Consider the following 17,144-nt stretch of genomic DNA (forward strand, 5'->3'; position numbering starts at 1 on the left):
GACAACATTTTCATTTAAGATCATGTAATGGTCTAAAAAATTATTATAAGTTCTCTAATAGCTATAACTATATATATCTCATATAACCCAAGTCATACTTTGAAGGGGCTTTTGCGTTTATACCCCTATTTTAAGTGATAATGGTGATTTTGCACCTATTTTTTTAACTTGGTGATTTTGCCCCCGCTTTTTTAAACCGAAGATTTAGTTTACCCCTATTTTATTAGAAAAAGCTAATGGCATCAATTTAACTGCAAAAGAAAAACTTTATGTCCAACCACATTCAGCAAATCTGTCTGCATAAGCATACTTGACCGCCCTATGTGCGCTCACCGGCCGCTGCGAATGCTAGTTTGCTGCCATTGGCCGCAGAAGCTGCTAGGGTTAGAAGGGAGGTGGAGGTGGTGCAAAGGAGCAGGAGAGTTTTAGATAGTTACCTAGGGTTGGGATGGTTGAATAAGGGGTACTTACATATTTTTATGATTTTTTTAAAAATTTTATTACCTTTTAAATTCATTTAACAGAGGTACACTTAAAAAACACTCAAAGTAGGGGCAAATAGAAGCTTCATTTTTGAAACATGAGGGTAAAATCACAAAGTTACAAAAAGAAGGGTAAAAACATAATTGGCTTCCTCGGCAAGGGTAAAAACACCAATTGACTTCCACAATGTAAACATTTATATACACTAAAATATACTTGGCATATTATTTTTATTTTTTAATAGTTCGCAATTACCATAGTTTAGAAGTTTTATATTTTTTTAATTTGTTTTACTATATGTAAACAATTAAATAATTTTTAAGATAAAATAAAAAAATATGTTTAGGAGCGGGTGGTGGCCTACCACCCGCCCCTACAAATGATTTGTGGGGACGACGTATCTCGTATCAGGCGTGATCCGTGAAATTGCGAAAAGGACCTGTGCTCGCCACACAGTGAAATTGCAGCGGGTAAGTTTCTCGTTGAATCCGACGCTGTCGAGCTCTGCAAGCATTATCGGTACCTCTGGACTAGAGTACCCCCTCTTGTCGTGTCAAGATTCGCGTAGTTATCCGTAACTATGCCCAAAGGAGCTGAGTAGTCGGACCCTTGGGGTCCGACTCCATCTCACCGGACCAACGGTCCCGGACCCGCTTTCCGCTCGGGGACGGGTCCGGTGTCGCCACGTGTCCCAGAGAAGGAAGCTCTCGGCCAAAACAGCCGGGGGCTCCGGACCTCCCACAGGGTCCCGGACCCCATATACTATCCGGACCCCTCGCGGGGAGGGAACAGACACCCCGCGTGTCCGCAGGCGGATGCACGTGTGCGGCCGCGAAGCTTCCTCGGGAAGACTTTCCCCCCTACCACATTCAATGTGGGAGACGTTAAGTACGCTCTGCCACAGCAGAGCCCGAGGTGACTTTTGCCAGGCTGAACTGTTGATCGCGCGTTACCAAGACACACAGTGCAGCCGCTGGCGCCACCCACGCCACGCGCGTCAGTCTGCTACGCCAGTAGACACGACAGCTCGGCAACGGAGTACCATAACGCTTACGCGGTAGACCCAACAGTCTACGCCGCAACCTATACTACCTCAACGGGCGCCTCGCCGATGGGACAAGTGAAGACCCTTTTCGGTCAGAGAGTCTACAGTGTGGTGAAGCATATCCAAGAAAAGATTATCAACCACTGTAGCACCATTAATGTCTTTTTCGTAGTATACTATACATCCTTGTTGGGTCCACCTGTTGGGATCCAACGCCTGTGTACGCGTCTTCTTTGCTTTATAAAAGGGAGACGCCCGTTAGAGAAGGACTCAAGTCTAAGAAAGGACTTGGAGGCAGAGGATAGAATCATCCACAGGCACAAGAGCAATACAACTCCCAGTGGACGTAGGGTATTACGCTCCGGCGGCCCGAACCACTTTAAATCCTCGAGTGTTCTTGTGTGTTTTACTTCATGAGTAGATCTGAGGAATAACTTGTACTTCCCCGAGTAACCACTCTCTGAGATTAAACGGGTATACTACGCCATCCGGCTGTGGCCCTCCTTCTAGATCCACAACAAGCATGAAGCTCGCCACACAATGAAATCTGTCGCGGGTAAGTTTCTGCAGCTTTTTCTTCAGGGGGCACCTTGGATGTTCTCGTTGTGCGATGCAGGGAAAATGACGAGATCATGGGAGGGCGCGTGACCGATGGGATCGGGACACGGGCGAGGCAGGCATCTCGCGCAGGAGGGGTGGGCATGGCGGGGAGGTAAGTCTTTCGCTCGATTGACAAAAACTTCCGATAATGATAGTAATTTTCCTTCCGTCGATCTTTCCGTCTCCCATGATTAAAAGTTTGACAGGAGCGGAGGGGAATTGTTTTTACTTCTTTCACTCTTTAATCTTTACAGGTTGGTTTGAACATAAACAATTTATTCTGAGAGGCTGAGCCATTGGGAAACCATACACACGGAACATATTAGTACAATTTTGAAAGAATTCAGGTGCTCTAACCTAAGAGGGGGAGGGGTGAATTAGGCATTAATAAAAACTTAGACCTATGGCTCCAACTAGCTTGCACAAAACTTAAACTAAAACATGTTATCTAGATGTGCAACTAGGTTGTTCTAGTGTGAAACCCTTATCCCAAAAGAGTTTAGCAACCTATAGCATTTCCTATCAAGAAACTATTCTATGAAAGAAGACACACAAATTACTAGTATGAAATGCGGAAGCTTAAAGAGCGGGATAGGAGATAGCAAACTCTTGACGCGGGTGTTTATCCCGTGGTTCGGTTAGCCACAAAGGCACACCTACATCCACGTTGTTGTAGCACTCACTAAGAGTATTGCTACTCGGTCACCAAGTCTCTTCCGTGAACACAATCACGGTCACCTTGGCCCCGGGTTCCACTAAGGAGCTTCTCCACAAAGGATGGGGGTCTCCACGTCCCCCGCACAAAGATGTCGTCGCCGCTCCACACCAAGTCGGAGGGTCGATGATGTTGCCGGCGAGCTTCACGCTCCAAGGTGCCGGCGCACCAAGCTTTTGTTTTGGTTCGCTAATGAACCACAGCACAAAGGCTCTAGGCCTTGCAATCTCACTCACTAAGAGCTAATCCTTTACACAACACTCTCAAGGTGTGCTAAGGGCTAAGGATATGATCTTGATGCTTTTGTATGGCTTGGAGATGTTCTTGGGTGTGTGTGGGATGTCCAGCAACTCCAGCAATTTTCAAATGGCCGGGGTGAGGCGTATATATAGGCCACCAAGTCTTGTAGCCGTTGCTCCAACGGTCAGCAGAAAATCTGCATATCACCGGAAGAACCGATGCCTCTGGCTGAGGTAGCGTCGGTTCTTCCGGTCACTCATAACCCGAAGTAGCCGTTGAACTTCTGACAGCTGACGCGGTGATCGCCGGTTGAACCGATGCTTTTGTACCGATGCATCACCGGTTCATCCGGTGCTTAAGAATCTTCTCCTGGGCGCTGACGTCATTGCACCGACGCAATACTCCGATGCACTGTCGGTTCAACTGGTGCTGAAGAAGCTTCTCCTGGGCACTTGACATCGTCTCTGGAACATAGGACGCTCAATGAACCGATGCCCCTTTTTGACCCGTCGGTTCATCCGGTGCCCATAAGCTGACTTGAATTTGACTCCCTTCTGCCATGGCGTCGGTTCTTCCGACAACCATCGGATGCACCGATGCTTCATGCGTCGGTTCTTCCGGTGCTTCCGACCGAAGAGCTTTCAGGGCGCTGCCCTGAGACCCACGAGGGGCGGCTCTCCCTCGACCCCTGTCCGCTAACCGGGTAGCGGAACCCCCGTAGGGGCGGCCCTTCGGGCCTTGCTATGCCTATTTTCTCTTTCTCTTTGTCATCACTTGAACCTAAAAGCCTGCGAATGGTCATCTTAACAATCATGTTAGTACAAGTGTTGTGTTGTCATTCGATCAACAAAATCACTCGAAATAGCATAAATGGTGCCATGTTCGTTACAAATTTCAATGTTCAATTCAAGGCCGCACTGCAAGTTATACAGATTATGTCGGTTACACATACAACGAAAATCTGTTTTGCCGATTTGGCCCTACTTGATCGACAAGACTGAGCAGTAGAGTAATAGAGGAAAAAAGGAAACAGGCTGCTCTGCGCCCTCCAGGCCCCCTGCAAACAAGCCTAGGAATGCTAGCTAGGATGATAAAGGCAGTAAACACCACCTGGATCTGCTCAACCCATCAAGTCGACGATGTGGTTCCTTTTCCTTCCAGCAGCAGTATGGGTTTGATATCGTTTCTGTTCTTGTCAAGCTCCTCCTTCAAATGTTTCTCTAAGGCGTCGCCATAGGATCCGCTAAGCCAGACTTCCTTCAGCTTTTTCATGGCCCCTAGACCAAAGAACTGTAGTGATGAAGACAGACTAGAGCACTGAATCTTCAGGATCACGACATCCACTGAGGAGGCAAACCTTACAGCCTGTAACCTGGAGTTGCAGGATATCTCGACAAAGTCGAAATACCATGCACCATCTGAACTCCGACGATTACCCCAACCAAAACGGATCTCTTCATCTTCAAACTCTGACAACCGAAGACGTAGAATCCCTAGACGTGGTAGAGTAAGAATAGAATCTAGCTGCTGTTGAGGCAACTTTCTCATCTGTAAATCCAATTTCTCAAGTGTAGGCAACTGAGACTGAGAGCACATCAGCATGATCCATGTTGGCAACCTGTCAGCTAGTCCGTACAACTTAAGGCTCCGTAGCTTCACCAGAGGCGACAAGCTAATAGCAGCTTCATGGTCTTGGTTGAGCTGGAATTGAAGGGATAAGGATTCCAGATGGGCGAGACGTGAGATGGCTGAAATAAACTTCTCGCTGATCTTTCGGTTAATGCCGCACACTCCAAGCTTGTGCAGAAGGGTAAGGTTCTTGAGTTCATCCACAATGTCCTCCCCGCCTGCAGCACTGATGTTAACAACACCCAGGGTGTGCAAGCTGGAAAGTTTCCCAATCCCTCTAACCATATTGATGCCATTATGAGAGCCATCATAAAGACGATGGTGTATGCTGAACATTGACATGCAGGACCCTACAGTTGCACGTGGCCTTCTCATCGGCGTTCCTGACGTTGACGGGTTAGCTGCTGCTGCTGCTACTGCTACCGCTGGTAGACTTCCAAAGGTACCGGCAGTATTGTTATTATCCAAAATTACTGCCCTACCAGCACGAATGTACTGCAGTTTCTCTAGCTTGATGATGCTCTTTGGTAGGTTTCTCACAGATGTTTCCCTGATATCCAGAGTATGGAGCAGCTTCAGATCTCCCAAGGAACTTGGCAGATGAGTGATTTCAGCACATCCTCTCAAGGACAGGAACTTCATGCGGGGCAGCAGCTTCACCATCCTCTCGACGTCATCATCTGTTAACCCTGAAGACACGTCCTCCAGATCCAACACCCGGAGCCGCCCCATCTTGTCAGAGATGAGGAATGATTCCCACCTACCGAAAACTGTTAAGGACCGTAGCCGTGAGAAGTCAATACTCTCAAATACATTTCTATCTCGATCCCAACTCTTGTCTATGGCAAGATGCTGTACTACGCATGCCATGTCCACTCCTTTGATATAATGGTTGTCCGTCCCCGGATCGCGTTGCAAGTTCTTGCAATTTCCCTCCAGTTCAAACACAAAGTGTTAGTATTGATCTCCACTGGGCCAGTCCAACGACTGGGCCAACCTTGACTCGCGTCCTGATCGGGGACGCCCAGCCCAATATGAGGCTGGTGGGCCCCCGTCGCGCAGCTCTATAAAGTGGAGGTGGGATTAGAGGCTCAAGACACGAGGTTAGTCGCCGCCACTATACCCACCGTCCTAACCCTAATCCGATCTAGAGAGGGGGCGCTGAAGCGACGGAAAGCCGCCACCAGCACCACGACGCCGTCGTCCCCATACTGCACCACCCGTCGCTGCCTGAGCGCAGTCTCCGTCGCCGAACGAGGTCGCGCCGGAATCGTGGACGACAATGACAGTGAAAGGTATGTCTCACAGAAAACCCGCCGATCTACTCCTAGGCGATCTAAAGTTTCTAACAATGGCACCAGAGCCAATCTAGAGAGTAGATCGAATTTGGGAAAAATGGATTCGGTCACGAATCGAAAGAACAGAGACAAAAGACATAGAGATTTCGATGGAAATCGAACAAGAAAAACGAAACCCTAGAGAAAAAGGGCGGCGGGACTCACCCGCTACCGCCACACACCGCCGGCGTTGTTTGACGCCGTATGGCAAAGAAAAGTCGAGCCGCCGGCAGAGGACATTACGCCGCGGCGCGTGCCTCTCCCGCGGACTCGGTCCTCAGGGCACCGTCGCCCAGTCCGCTCGACGGCGGCGTGCTCAGCCAAGGGCGAGCACGCGCACCGGCGAGTGGACCGGCGGCGGCGCCACCATTTTCTTCAGGGCGCCATGGGCGGCGCAAAAGCAAGAGAAAGAGTAGGAGGGAGAGAAAGAGGTGAGGGGAGCCGACCGGATCTTCACTGGGGCGTCCTCCTTCACCGGCGCCGTCGGCCTCCAAGGCAGGTGCAGCTAGCCTCCATGGCCGGTGCCGCTGACTGCAGCTGCCCTATGCGGCACAGAAGAAAAGAACAAGAAGGGTCGCGGGCCGTCGACCAGACCCAGCCGTGCGCCGGCAAGAGCCGGCGGCGGCGCCCCCTCCGAGCAATGACCGGGGGCCGGCGAGAGGCGCCGGCGGCGCTGCGCTCGGTGCTCAGTAGAAAGGGGAAGGGCCGCGGCCACGTGCGGGCGGCGCCGCTCCTCACCGGCGCTGGCGAAAGGGGAGGAGGGCCATGGCGGCGCGGCGCCCTTTCGGCAGCCAGTGGCCGCCGCCAGCTCGGGCTCGAGCTGAGAGAGGCTCAAGAGGGAGAAAGGAAAGAGAAAAATGACATTAGGGTTTGGGGAGGAGTGGCCGCCGGGTGTTTGCCCTGGCGAGATCCACGGAGGGCCGTCGGATTTGATCCGACGGCCAGGGGCTGCTCAAGCTGCTGCTGGGCCGACCGGCGGTGCTGGGCCGGATGGGCTGCGCGAGCGCGAGTGTGGGCCGCACGCGGAAGTGCAGCGCGCGCGCATGGGCGGCGGGCCGATTTCGCTGATTCGGGCCGCGCGTGCATGCTGAGTGGGCCGAACACGGGACTGACAAAATAGTAAAGCCTTGGTTTTATGTTTTCGATTTTCAGAAGCAATTTTGAGTAAAGTTTTGATGAATTCGACTTCTATTGAATATTACACCAACGTGTATATTGCTTAGAAGAATAAAAGATTACAAAGATGCTTCTGAATAAAGTGAATCATGTTAAGTTTCCGCTGCAAAGTAAAAGTTTCATCCTCTATTTAAATTGGAACCAACTGGAAAATTTAAATAGAGGAGTAGAAAGATATTTGTTTAAAGTTAATTTATGATATTGTTATTTTCTGACCAACGTTGATGATAACAATATTATATTTATAAGTTCAATGATAAATCTCTGACTTTTTGCATCAGAATGATCAATTTTTTAGAGAAAAGAGAAAAACAAATAATTGTTTCTGAAAAGAAAGAAAAGTTTTCCGCTGCAATAAAGAAAGATAGACTCAGATGAGTTTTTTCCTGTGGGAAAAAGGAACCTCTATGCTTAAGGTTAAGAAAAGCTTCCGCTGTTGTATGTCAAAGAAAGAATGTTTTGGCACCATTTTGCCATTGTAAGTATCAAGTTGAGCATTAGCTTGCTCTTAAAAGAAAATAAATTTAAAGTTTATTATGATATTGTCATTTTCTGACCAAAGTTGATGATGGCAATATTATAATTTTTATTCCAGTCATGTATTCTATTTCTGCCCAACGGTGATATAGAATTGAAAGTAAAGGAAAGTTGTATATTTTAATTTTGACCAACGTTAAATTAAGACATACAATTCTTCCCAAGTAGACAGAAATTAACAGACAAAAGTTGATTCTGATCAACGCTACAGATAAAGTTTAGAGGTTACTCAGCTGTATAATTGTGGTTAAGAAAGAAAAGTGCTTGTTCCATTCTGACTTTTAGTTGATATGGAAAAGAGATGCAACTGTTTTTGAAAAGTTTTTTGTTTCTCTCACTAAAGTTTTGCGAATATTGTAATTCGTTAAATTTTTTGATTAAATTGGAACCAACGGGTAGATTTAATCAGAAAAGAAAGTATATGTGCATGTTATTAGTCATTGTGACCAAAGTTTTATCTCTATATTATGTTTTTTTTCCTTGTCCTTCAATAGTAAAGATAATGGTTGAAATGAGTTTGACGCATGTTAAATTTGACCAACGTTGAATTAAACATGCGTTGCAAATGCCTTTCAAGTTTTATACCGCATGTCGGAAAAGTTTTTGGCACTTGTGTCACTTATGATAGGAAAAGTTGTGATGGATCATGTGCTACTTGAGTATCACATAAATGTAAAGAAGTCTGGGGGAGCTTTTAAAGTTAAGCCAGTAATTCTCATGCACTACTATAGTGACTTGAAAAGAATCAAAGGATAAAAGGAAAGTTGTATGAAACCAAGATTGCAAGCATGACTTGCAAAAGTATAGCAAAATAAAGAACTTGATGAGTTCTTGAAAGTGCAACAAATCAAGAACTCTGAGGAGCTCTTGAAAAGAAACGAGGAAATAGTACTCCCATTATTTTGTATGACTTGGTCATATGAATAAAGTTCTAGTAATGAAATGCTCCTCGTTCACAAGTGTTAAAAATAGTTTCGAAATTGTGGCAGCAAAGTTTGTGCCATATTTCGAGGGGGAGAAATATTAGAGAGACAAGAAAGATTAAAATTTAGAGAGAATTTTCCCTGCAAAGTTAAATGCGATGCATTTTAAAAGCAAGGATGATCTATTAAAGTGAGTATGACCGACCAAAAAGGGAGTACAACGGTCATAATGTTGATATCCCAACCATAAAAATAAGCAAGATTCTTAGAGTTTTTCAGCTCTAAATAAGAAGAAAAGAAAGTTGAGCCTCAAAACATCCGAAAGAAAAGGTGGTGCTTAAAGCAAGGTGGTGCTTAAAGCACCCTTTGAGGCTTGTAAAGAACAAACCCAAACAAAAGCTCGAAGATATTCCATCTTTACAATAGATGGGATAATCTGGGGGAGTAAGTATGCAAAGAACTAAGCCTTGAAGAGAAGTGAGACTGTATGTTCACTCCTATAATTCAAGCACTACAATTGTCTCATCATATGTTGAGGTGTTGATTGAATGACAGAAATTGAGATGTCTCATTCATCGAGGTGGCAAGAAGCCATAAAAGATGTCATGAGACCTAGAAGTTTCAAATTTATTTTGGAACATAAAATAAGTTCCTAATAGAGCCAAGACAGTAGGCTATAATGGGTCTACAAAATTAAATGTGACTTCAGAGCGAACATGGAAAGTCGTTGAGCACGACTTGTGGCAAAAGATTTATGCAAAGACAAAGGATAAGTTCTAATGAGACATTTTTTGTACAATCTCATGAAAGAATTCTTTTAGAATCATGGAGACATTGGTGCATACTACTTTTAGAATTGCATCAAATGGATGTTGGTGAAATATCTTCCAATGAAGATTTGTACGAGAAAGTGTATATACATGACATAACCAAATGGTTTTGTTGTGAAAAGAAAAGAACATCCGAATACCATCTGATGAAATCAGAATAGTGGTATCTAAAGTTTTATGAGAACAAAGAAAGTTTTGGGTTTTAATTAAAGGTCAAGACGACAAATTGCAAATATGCAAAGTTTGAAGATGGGAAATTATTTTCCTACAAAGTTTAAAGAAGGTTATTATGACCTCTAGTTTTGATAAAGTAATCTCGGTGAAAAATCATTCGCTCTAGAAATGAAAATTCACTGGGATAAAAGTAAAGGGAGTATTAAGGATTATCGCAGAGAGCATACTTAGAAAATAGTTCTGAAGGATATAAAGTATGTATGCGAGTAAGCCTACGCCTGTCCTATTGTCAAGGGTAATAGTTTTGGAATTTTCAGAATTCCAGGAACCGTTATATGATCGATCAAAAGAAAAGGTTCCATGTGCTTCAGCTGTTGGAAGCAAAATTAGTGCTCAAAAGAATTTACCCTGACATAGTACAAGTATCCGGGAAATTTTGGCAGAAGTCCAGTCCAGCAATAGATCACTGGAATGGAGTTATAGAATGTATTGCAATTTTGCAAAATACTGTCAGCCTCATGCTAAGTAAGAAAGAAACATTTACTCTCAAAAGGTTGTGAGTAAAAAGAATCAAGTTTTGGCGAGTTTAGTGAAGCCCACAGTAGTAGCTAACACTCGAGTTTGGAGTTTTATTGTGGAAAAGCTCCAAAGCAAAATAGTTGTAATATTGTGGGTCGTGTACCCAAGATTTAGCATTATATAAGGCTGCAGGACAGGCAAAATGGTTAAGAAAACCATTACCCGGAATTGATAATGGTAGACAACAGCAATATACCATTCGAATGTTTTCACTCCTATGGCAACATGTCAAGTGTGCTGCCAAACACATTGACAATGGGTCATATGTTGCAAAGGAGAAAATCCAGAATCATATGAAATCATGGAGCGCCAAAGTATCAAGCAAGTGCTTGCGGATCCGCTTACCAAAAGGCCTACCGCCCAAGTCGACATGGGTTTTACGGGAAGCCTACGATTTCTGGATTACTAAAGGGCCCAAATAAAGGTTAAGGTCTTATTTCAATACAGTAAGGTACATTGTGGCTGTTAAGTCTGACGGTAACTAATAACTGTCATGATGAGGCACGCTCTACGTACTGATCTGCAATGAGATGAGGCCAATAGCAAAGTAACTAAAAAGAAAGTAAAGAGTTAAGTTCAAATTGAGGAATTTTAAAGTATAAAGGTGAGATCAAGGGGGAGAATGTTAGTATTGATCTCCACTGGGCCAGTCCAACGACTGGGCCAACCTTGACTCGCGTCCTGATCGGGGACGCCCAGCCCAATATGAGGCTGGTGGGCCCCCGTCGCGCAGCTCTATAAAGTGGAGGTGGGATTAGAGGCTCAAGACACGAGGTTAGTCGCCGCCACTATACCCACCGTCCTAACCCTAATCCGATCTAGAGAGGGGGCGCTGAAGCGACGGGAAGCCGCCACCAGCACCACGACGCCGTCGTCCCCATACTGCACCACCCGTCGCTGCCTGAGCCCAGTCTCCGTCGCCGAACGAGGTCGCGCCGGAATCGTGGACGACAATGACAGTGAAAGGTATGTCTCACAAAAAACCCGCCGATCTACTCCTAGGCGATCTAAAGTTTCTAACACAAAGTTCTCTTCCATCGACCTTGAAATGACGTATTCACGGAGGAATCCATTGACTTGGCATAATGGCATTCTTGTGGAGGAGGACGGCAGATACCTCGGTCCTCGTGGCGGTTGGATCATACTGAGCTTGACAAGCCTGGAAAAGAACCCATTAGCACTCTCCTCTGCAGTAATTTGTTTGCTATCCCCGGTGTATCCCTCCACTATCCACCGCCTCACCAAACGCCTCCGACGGATTGTGTGGTTCACAGGGAAGATTGTTAGGTAGAAAATACATGGCTTCAGGGAATCCGGACAAGAACCAAAGTAGGCACGCAACCACGAAAACATGCCTTCTAGACTGGCTGTGGTAAGTTGTCGGCTGGCCTCCAACTTTGTCACAAGGTTATCTTTTACTTTAATGTTGCGAAACAGCCTCCATGACTCAGCTACAACACATATGACCTTGGGAAATCCACCACATTTATTTAGTAAGATGTCCCTAGTTTGCTCACTTTGATACCTTGTTTCCTCATCCTCTCGATCCCATGTCCAATAAAACTTCTTTGATACCTATTGTTCAAACAATGTAAATAATCAATTAAACAATTAAATAATCAATTTATCTATTCATAAATATTTGTAATTTTTATGTAAACCTGGTCAAATTTGAGTTTTTTTGATATTGGACAAATTTAGAATGATTTCTTGTGGTGACAGAGGAATTATATGATAAGAACCTTTTCATTAGGAGTTTCATGAATTTCTAACACTCATGTCTCTTAGGCTAACCCGATGGGAATTTTATTATCATTGAATACATTGCCACATAAACTCAAAAAATAGGGGGGGGGGGGGCTAGTGAGAGGTGTTTCATGTAGATGAAGTTGGGTGTACAGTGCTCCAAAAATTAGCAATTGTTCCATACACGAGCATTAAACTTTCATTTCGTCAAGTAATTTTCCAATCCCATAAGATGCACATTAAATGCTATGAATGTCCATGAAACAACAAAATAACGTTATGTTTTAAGGAGGGTTGTTTCATTCATCTACTCAAAATTCTATAGATGCTATATATGGCACTCATGGAAACAACATAATCAAACTTCGCACTAGCCCTTGTTCACGAGCACGAGTTGATATACTAGTAGTAAATTTGGCATTTCATTTTTAGTGCATAGTAGTACAAAATTATGCAGTCTCTTTCTTTAGATTTACTCCATCCTATAGAAATAAATCAACTTCTAGTCAGTTTCAGATAAATTAGTATCTTAGAAAAATAACCTTAGTGCTTCTATCAATACCATGATTAATTCTTTAATGCACTATGATCGATGTTGACTGGCCATAGCACACCTTAATTGCTCATCACCGTTAACCATAAAGGAGTTGTAGGGGATTGGTTGCCAGTGTGGTAAAGGATCATGACCCTTAGGGCATGTACAACGGGCTTAATTAAGCCGTCTATATGTCTCGGAAGCACTGGAAACCCCCCGACTAATTAAATGAGGAGATGAAGAGTTCAGAAGAATTTTTTGGTGGCATGCGGCTGCATGTGACAGTTCCACTAAGCTTGTCCAATGCTAAGTGACTTTATGGTACAAATTTTGAATGCTACAACATCACTCTCAGGGTGGAGGGAGTAATAATTAAAGATATTGGGAGTCCTAGCTAGAAACAACATCATTGTGTTATACATTTTGGGAGTTATAAAATTATAGTATTATATTCTATGGCATGATAAGTTTAGAGGCAGTGACATTGGGAGTAGCCTATGGGCAGCCCCTACCTTATTGTGACACCCCTACTTTTGCATTTGTGCGTTGTTTATATTTTTCATGGATGTATTTCTCTAAGTTTGTTTATTTTTAGTTTACCGTGTAGGTTAGACCTGGCGTATACGTGTGACAATCATACAACCATAAGCTAACTGGCACGTCAGCATGTGGTGACTCGAGTCAGCACTCGTCACCGTCAACCATGACTCAGCAGAGCAGTTGGACCCGCCAAGCCACGGTCAGACCACCAGCACCTTCACATGGTTTGCATGGTACAATTGTTATCCTTACAGTTCCTTGGGTCTACAGGTAAGCGTACTCTAGCCATCTCATTTCACACACCACACTTCCCTCTCCCTCTTTCACATTCATTCATTTCATCAACAACAGGATCTTCACCAAGATGCAGTAGATCATTGGAAGATCTTGGATTAAACCTCTTATTCCTCTTCCCCAAAGCTAAAGCTCACTGTGGAAGAGGCGAGGAGGGGAAATACAGGAACTTCCGATCCATCTGATCCAAAAACTGTTTTCCAAAAACCAAAGTTCAAGAAATTATATGAAATCAATAGGGGTGTATATCACAAATTCGATACAGGTTGAGAGAGTGGGGAGGAAAAGGATTGGGATAGAGAGAAAAAAGATATCACAAATTAGGTTTAGTTCCTTAGGTGATATCTATGTGACATGCCAATCTTGGACACGCTATTTAGTTTATTGGGTGGGAATGCTCTACGTGATTAGTATAGGTAGATAGATGGTAAATTGTTGTACGTAGCAACTTTACTGCATTGATTAGAATGCATTTAAACAGGGCAAGCATGAAAAATGAGGCAACTTGTTGCATTGAAATCATCATGTTACTACACTAGAAATGATTTCTGAAGACATCGTGATTGCTTTAGAGTTGCTCGATAATTTAGGACTAGTCCTGACACTACTACACAACTCCACAACCATCCCCTACAAATATACCAGTGTGAACTAGATCCAGTACTAATGCTTGCGTGCATTAGCACCGGTTCTAACCTCATCGCACTACTACAGAACAGCTCAATAGTCCCGGTTAGGAAACCTTTTTTATCCTGGTTTCTCAACCGGGATCCTCAATCCAGGACAAAAGACAGGGGCTTTAATCCCGGGTGTGGCAACCACGATTAAAGAGTACTTTTAGTCCCGGGTCATGCTACCAATCGGGATCAATAGAATTTTTCACAAATAAAAAAAATGCACCCTGACCCCTCGGCGGCTTTGCCGGCCGGCGGCCGTCGCTGGCTGCCGCACCCTCTTCTTCTACCTCGTGCTTGTTCTACATAGCAAGCCTCATTTCTCAAATTCCCCAATCATCACAACGCCATCAAATCCCCATTCAATTACAAAAATTAAACCAGCATCAATCCTCAAATTTAAAACATATTCAATCTTCCCCAAATTTCTCCAATTACAACAATTAAACCAGCATCAATCCTCATATTGAAAACATATTCAATCTTCCCCAAATTTCCCCGAACAACAGCAACTCAAAACAATTTCATCAACAGAAAAATAAAAATACTATCGATCTCCATCTCCTTACCCTTGCCGTCGAGCTACCGCATGCCGATCCCGCCCCAGGCCGCCCCCTTGCCGGCCCCGCCCGAGGCCGCCCAGGCTGGACGCAAGGCGGCCTGAGGCGTAGCCCAGCCCGCTCTCCCTGCGCCAGTGGCCCCAGGTCTGGACGCACAGCAGCTGGCGGCGGCGCCCCACCCGCGCTAGCGGCCCCCGGCCTGGACGCACTGCGGCTGGAGGCGGTACCGCGCTGGTGGCATGCGGTCTGGACGCATGATAATCGGCGGCGTCGCCCCACTCTGCGTTGGTGGCCCACGGCCTCCTCCCGCCAGCTCCTCCCCGGGACGAGCGCTTCGATCTAACTCTCAGCCTGAGAGAAACGATGAGAGAGAGAGAGAGAGAGACAGAGGAGTTGAGATGAGAGGCAGAGCTCACAGATTGACGAAAGGATAAGGGCCTCGTTTGGTTCACGCTGTGCTATTCCATTCAATAAGAGAATCTTCTATGTATGAAGTAGTAAATGGAGTCAATTTGTAAAACCTTTTCAGGGATGGGTGTAACTTTTCGTGATGAATCTAATGACGGTAATTAATCGATGATTTGCTACAGTGATGCTACAGTACCGTCATCTAATCGCGCGGCTAAAGGCCTCATTAGATTCTTCAGGTTCACTAGCGCAGGGTTCTGAAGTTGGTTTTGTAAACTGGCTTTGCTGGTAAGTCTTCGTTTACTGAGTAAATCTGAGCTTTATCTTCCGGACGCATCGCTGTGGCTTCGTTCAGATCTATTCCAATTTTATTGAATTTATCTAAGTTTGATCTCGGGCGTATCGCTGTTTTCTCGTTTAGATCTATTCACAATTTACCCGGCTTAGTAATCTATTTAATCTACTATAAGCTCCTCGTTTATCATGATACATCCTTTAAAGCTGATTAGATAGGTTACAAGCTTAGCTTTGTTCAGATCCATACATTCGTGGGTTTGCACATTGTTACTTGGCACGTGTCGGCTTTAGAACTAGCCGTCTAGTTGCATATTGGTATCGGTAGCTCATTGTCGATTCCTTGTAGATCGTTTTTATTGCACGCTCTTTATACCCGATCTGCTGTCGTTTTCTGTATCGGCAGAACTTTGCCAATACGCTACGTAAGGGTGATTCGGAATTCCAGCCGATACACTCTTGAATTTGACGGTTTGCTGTTTTCTTCTCAATTTACAGGTCAAATTGACTGGCACGCCATGGTTTGAATCAAGTGAGTCCGAGCTTGGCGTACGGGGCTCTCAGGCTTGGTGTGTGATCGTTTCGCGTCAACACATCTTTTGGTACGCCCGGTGGGACTAGAAGCATCAAGATGACATCTGAAGGGAAGGATAAGGTTTCTTCAGAAAACTAGATCCCGATCAACAAGGACAAGCTGAAGGAAGAGCAGAAAGCAGAACTCAAGGCAGCCACTGAAGCTTTTGAGCAGCGGTGCCTTTTATCCTACAACACAAATAGGAGTGGAGAAGTGTTCAAGAAGTATGATTTTCCTACTCTTCCACCCTATGATGAGTCGCAGAAGGAGGACAGGATGGTGCACATGATGAATCAAGCGATCGGGTAAGCTTTCATAAGTCATGCTCCGATCATGGCTAATTCTGTTCACAATGCTGTGCTCAAGACGCTGCAAGATAGGGGAATGCTTGGCTTTGTGGGACCAGCCTATCAACAGGCTAGTCAGATGGTTTTCGCCCCTACTGGATCGGCTACTGAAATGTCTCCGACTGATACTCAAGCTCGGGCAGATGGGGATGTTGGAAATACATAGCCGATTAGTACTACAGCGTCGTCCCAGTTTTCTCCTGTGTATACCACTTCCATGCCAATGGCTACACATGCACAGGGAGGTTACATGACAGGGTTCCCAGTTGGATGGAATCCTGTTACTAGTTATGGTATGCCTCTGGAGTACATGGTGCCATCTTTAGCAGGGCAGCCAAGTTCATTGGCTTCACAGCCGATGAATCAACAAGTTAATGTGTCGGCTCCACAGCCGACCCAGCATCAAGATACCGCATCGGCTCCACAACCGTCAGTTACAACTACATCAGCGCCATCGTCAGCAAGCCCAAGCAACGTGTCGGCTTTTGGGCCGACACCTCAACAACAGAATCTGGCGATGATGATACAACCCAAGTCTCCTACAGAGGTCCGGGTTACTAGACTTCCTTATGCTGATGAAGTTAGTATTCCATGATCCTGTGACTAGTTTTGTGCGTCACATTAATGTGCCCAACATACGTCCTGTGGCACAGCAACAACCTAGTCAAGGGTCAGCGCAGGCTAATCATAGCAATGAGATGGTCCTCTACCAGTCGCCATCTAATCAAGTTACTTAGCAAGTCGCGCGGGCTACATCGGCTGCTCAACCGATGGCTATACCCCCGATAGCCTCACCAACATCGCAGTCAGCATCAACTGATGGTCAACAGATTGACTGGGCGTCCAAGACAATGAGGGATCAGCTTGGTTTGAGGCCAAAGCAGCAGAATCTGATGTACAGAAC

The 17,144-nt window shown here is 45.3% G+C and overlaps 1 protein-coding gene across 1 annotated transcript in view; it reads right to left on the reverse strand.

Moving 5' to 3' along the window:
- Nucleotides 1-3,983: 3,983 nt before the first annotated feature.
- Nucleotides 3,984-17,144, reverse strand: part of LOC120685822 (disease resistance protein Pik-2-like) — a 37,606-nt gene continuing 24,445 nt past the window's right edge. Inside the window, exons 4-5 of the mRNA XM_039967927.1 lie at nt 11,297-11,843; nt 3,984-5,665 (exon numbers count right to left, since the gene is read on the reverse strand). Coding sequence (XP_039823861.1) covers nt 4,212-5,665; nt 11,297-11,843 — 2,001 coding nt within the window. The 3' untranslated portion in view covers nt 3,984-4,211. The remainder of the gene's footprint in view (nt 5,666-11,296; nt 11,844-17,144) is intronic.

The sequence above is a fragment of the Panicum virgatum genome, chromosome 8N (assembly GCF_016808335.1).
Source record: "Panicum virgatum strain AP13 chromosome 8N, P.virgatum_v5, whole genome shotgun sequence".
Classification (NCBI taxonomy): Eukaryota; Viridiplantae; Streptophyta; class Magnoliopsida; order Poales; family Poaceae; genus Panicum; species Panicum virgatum.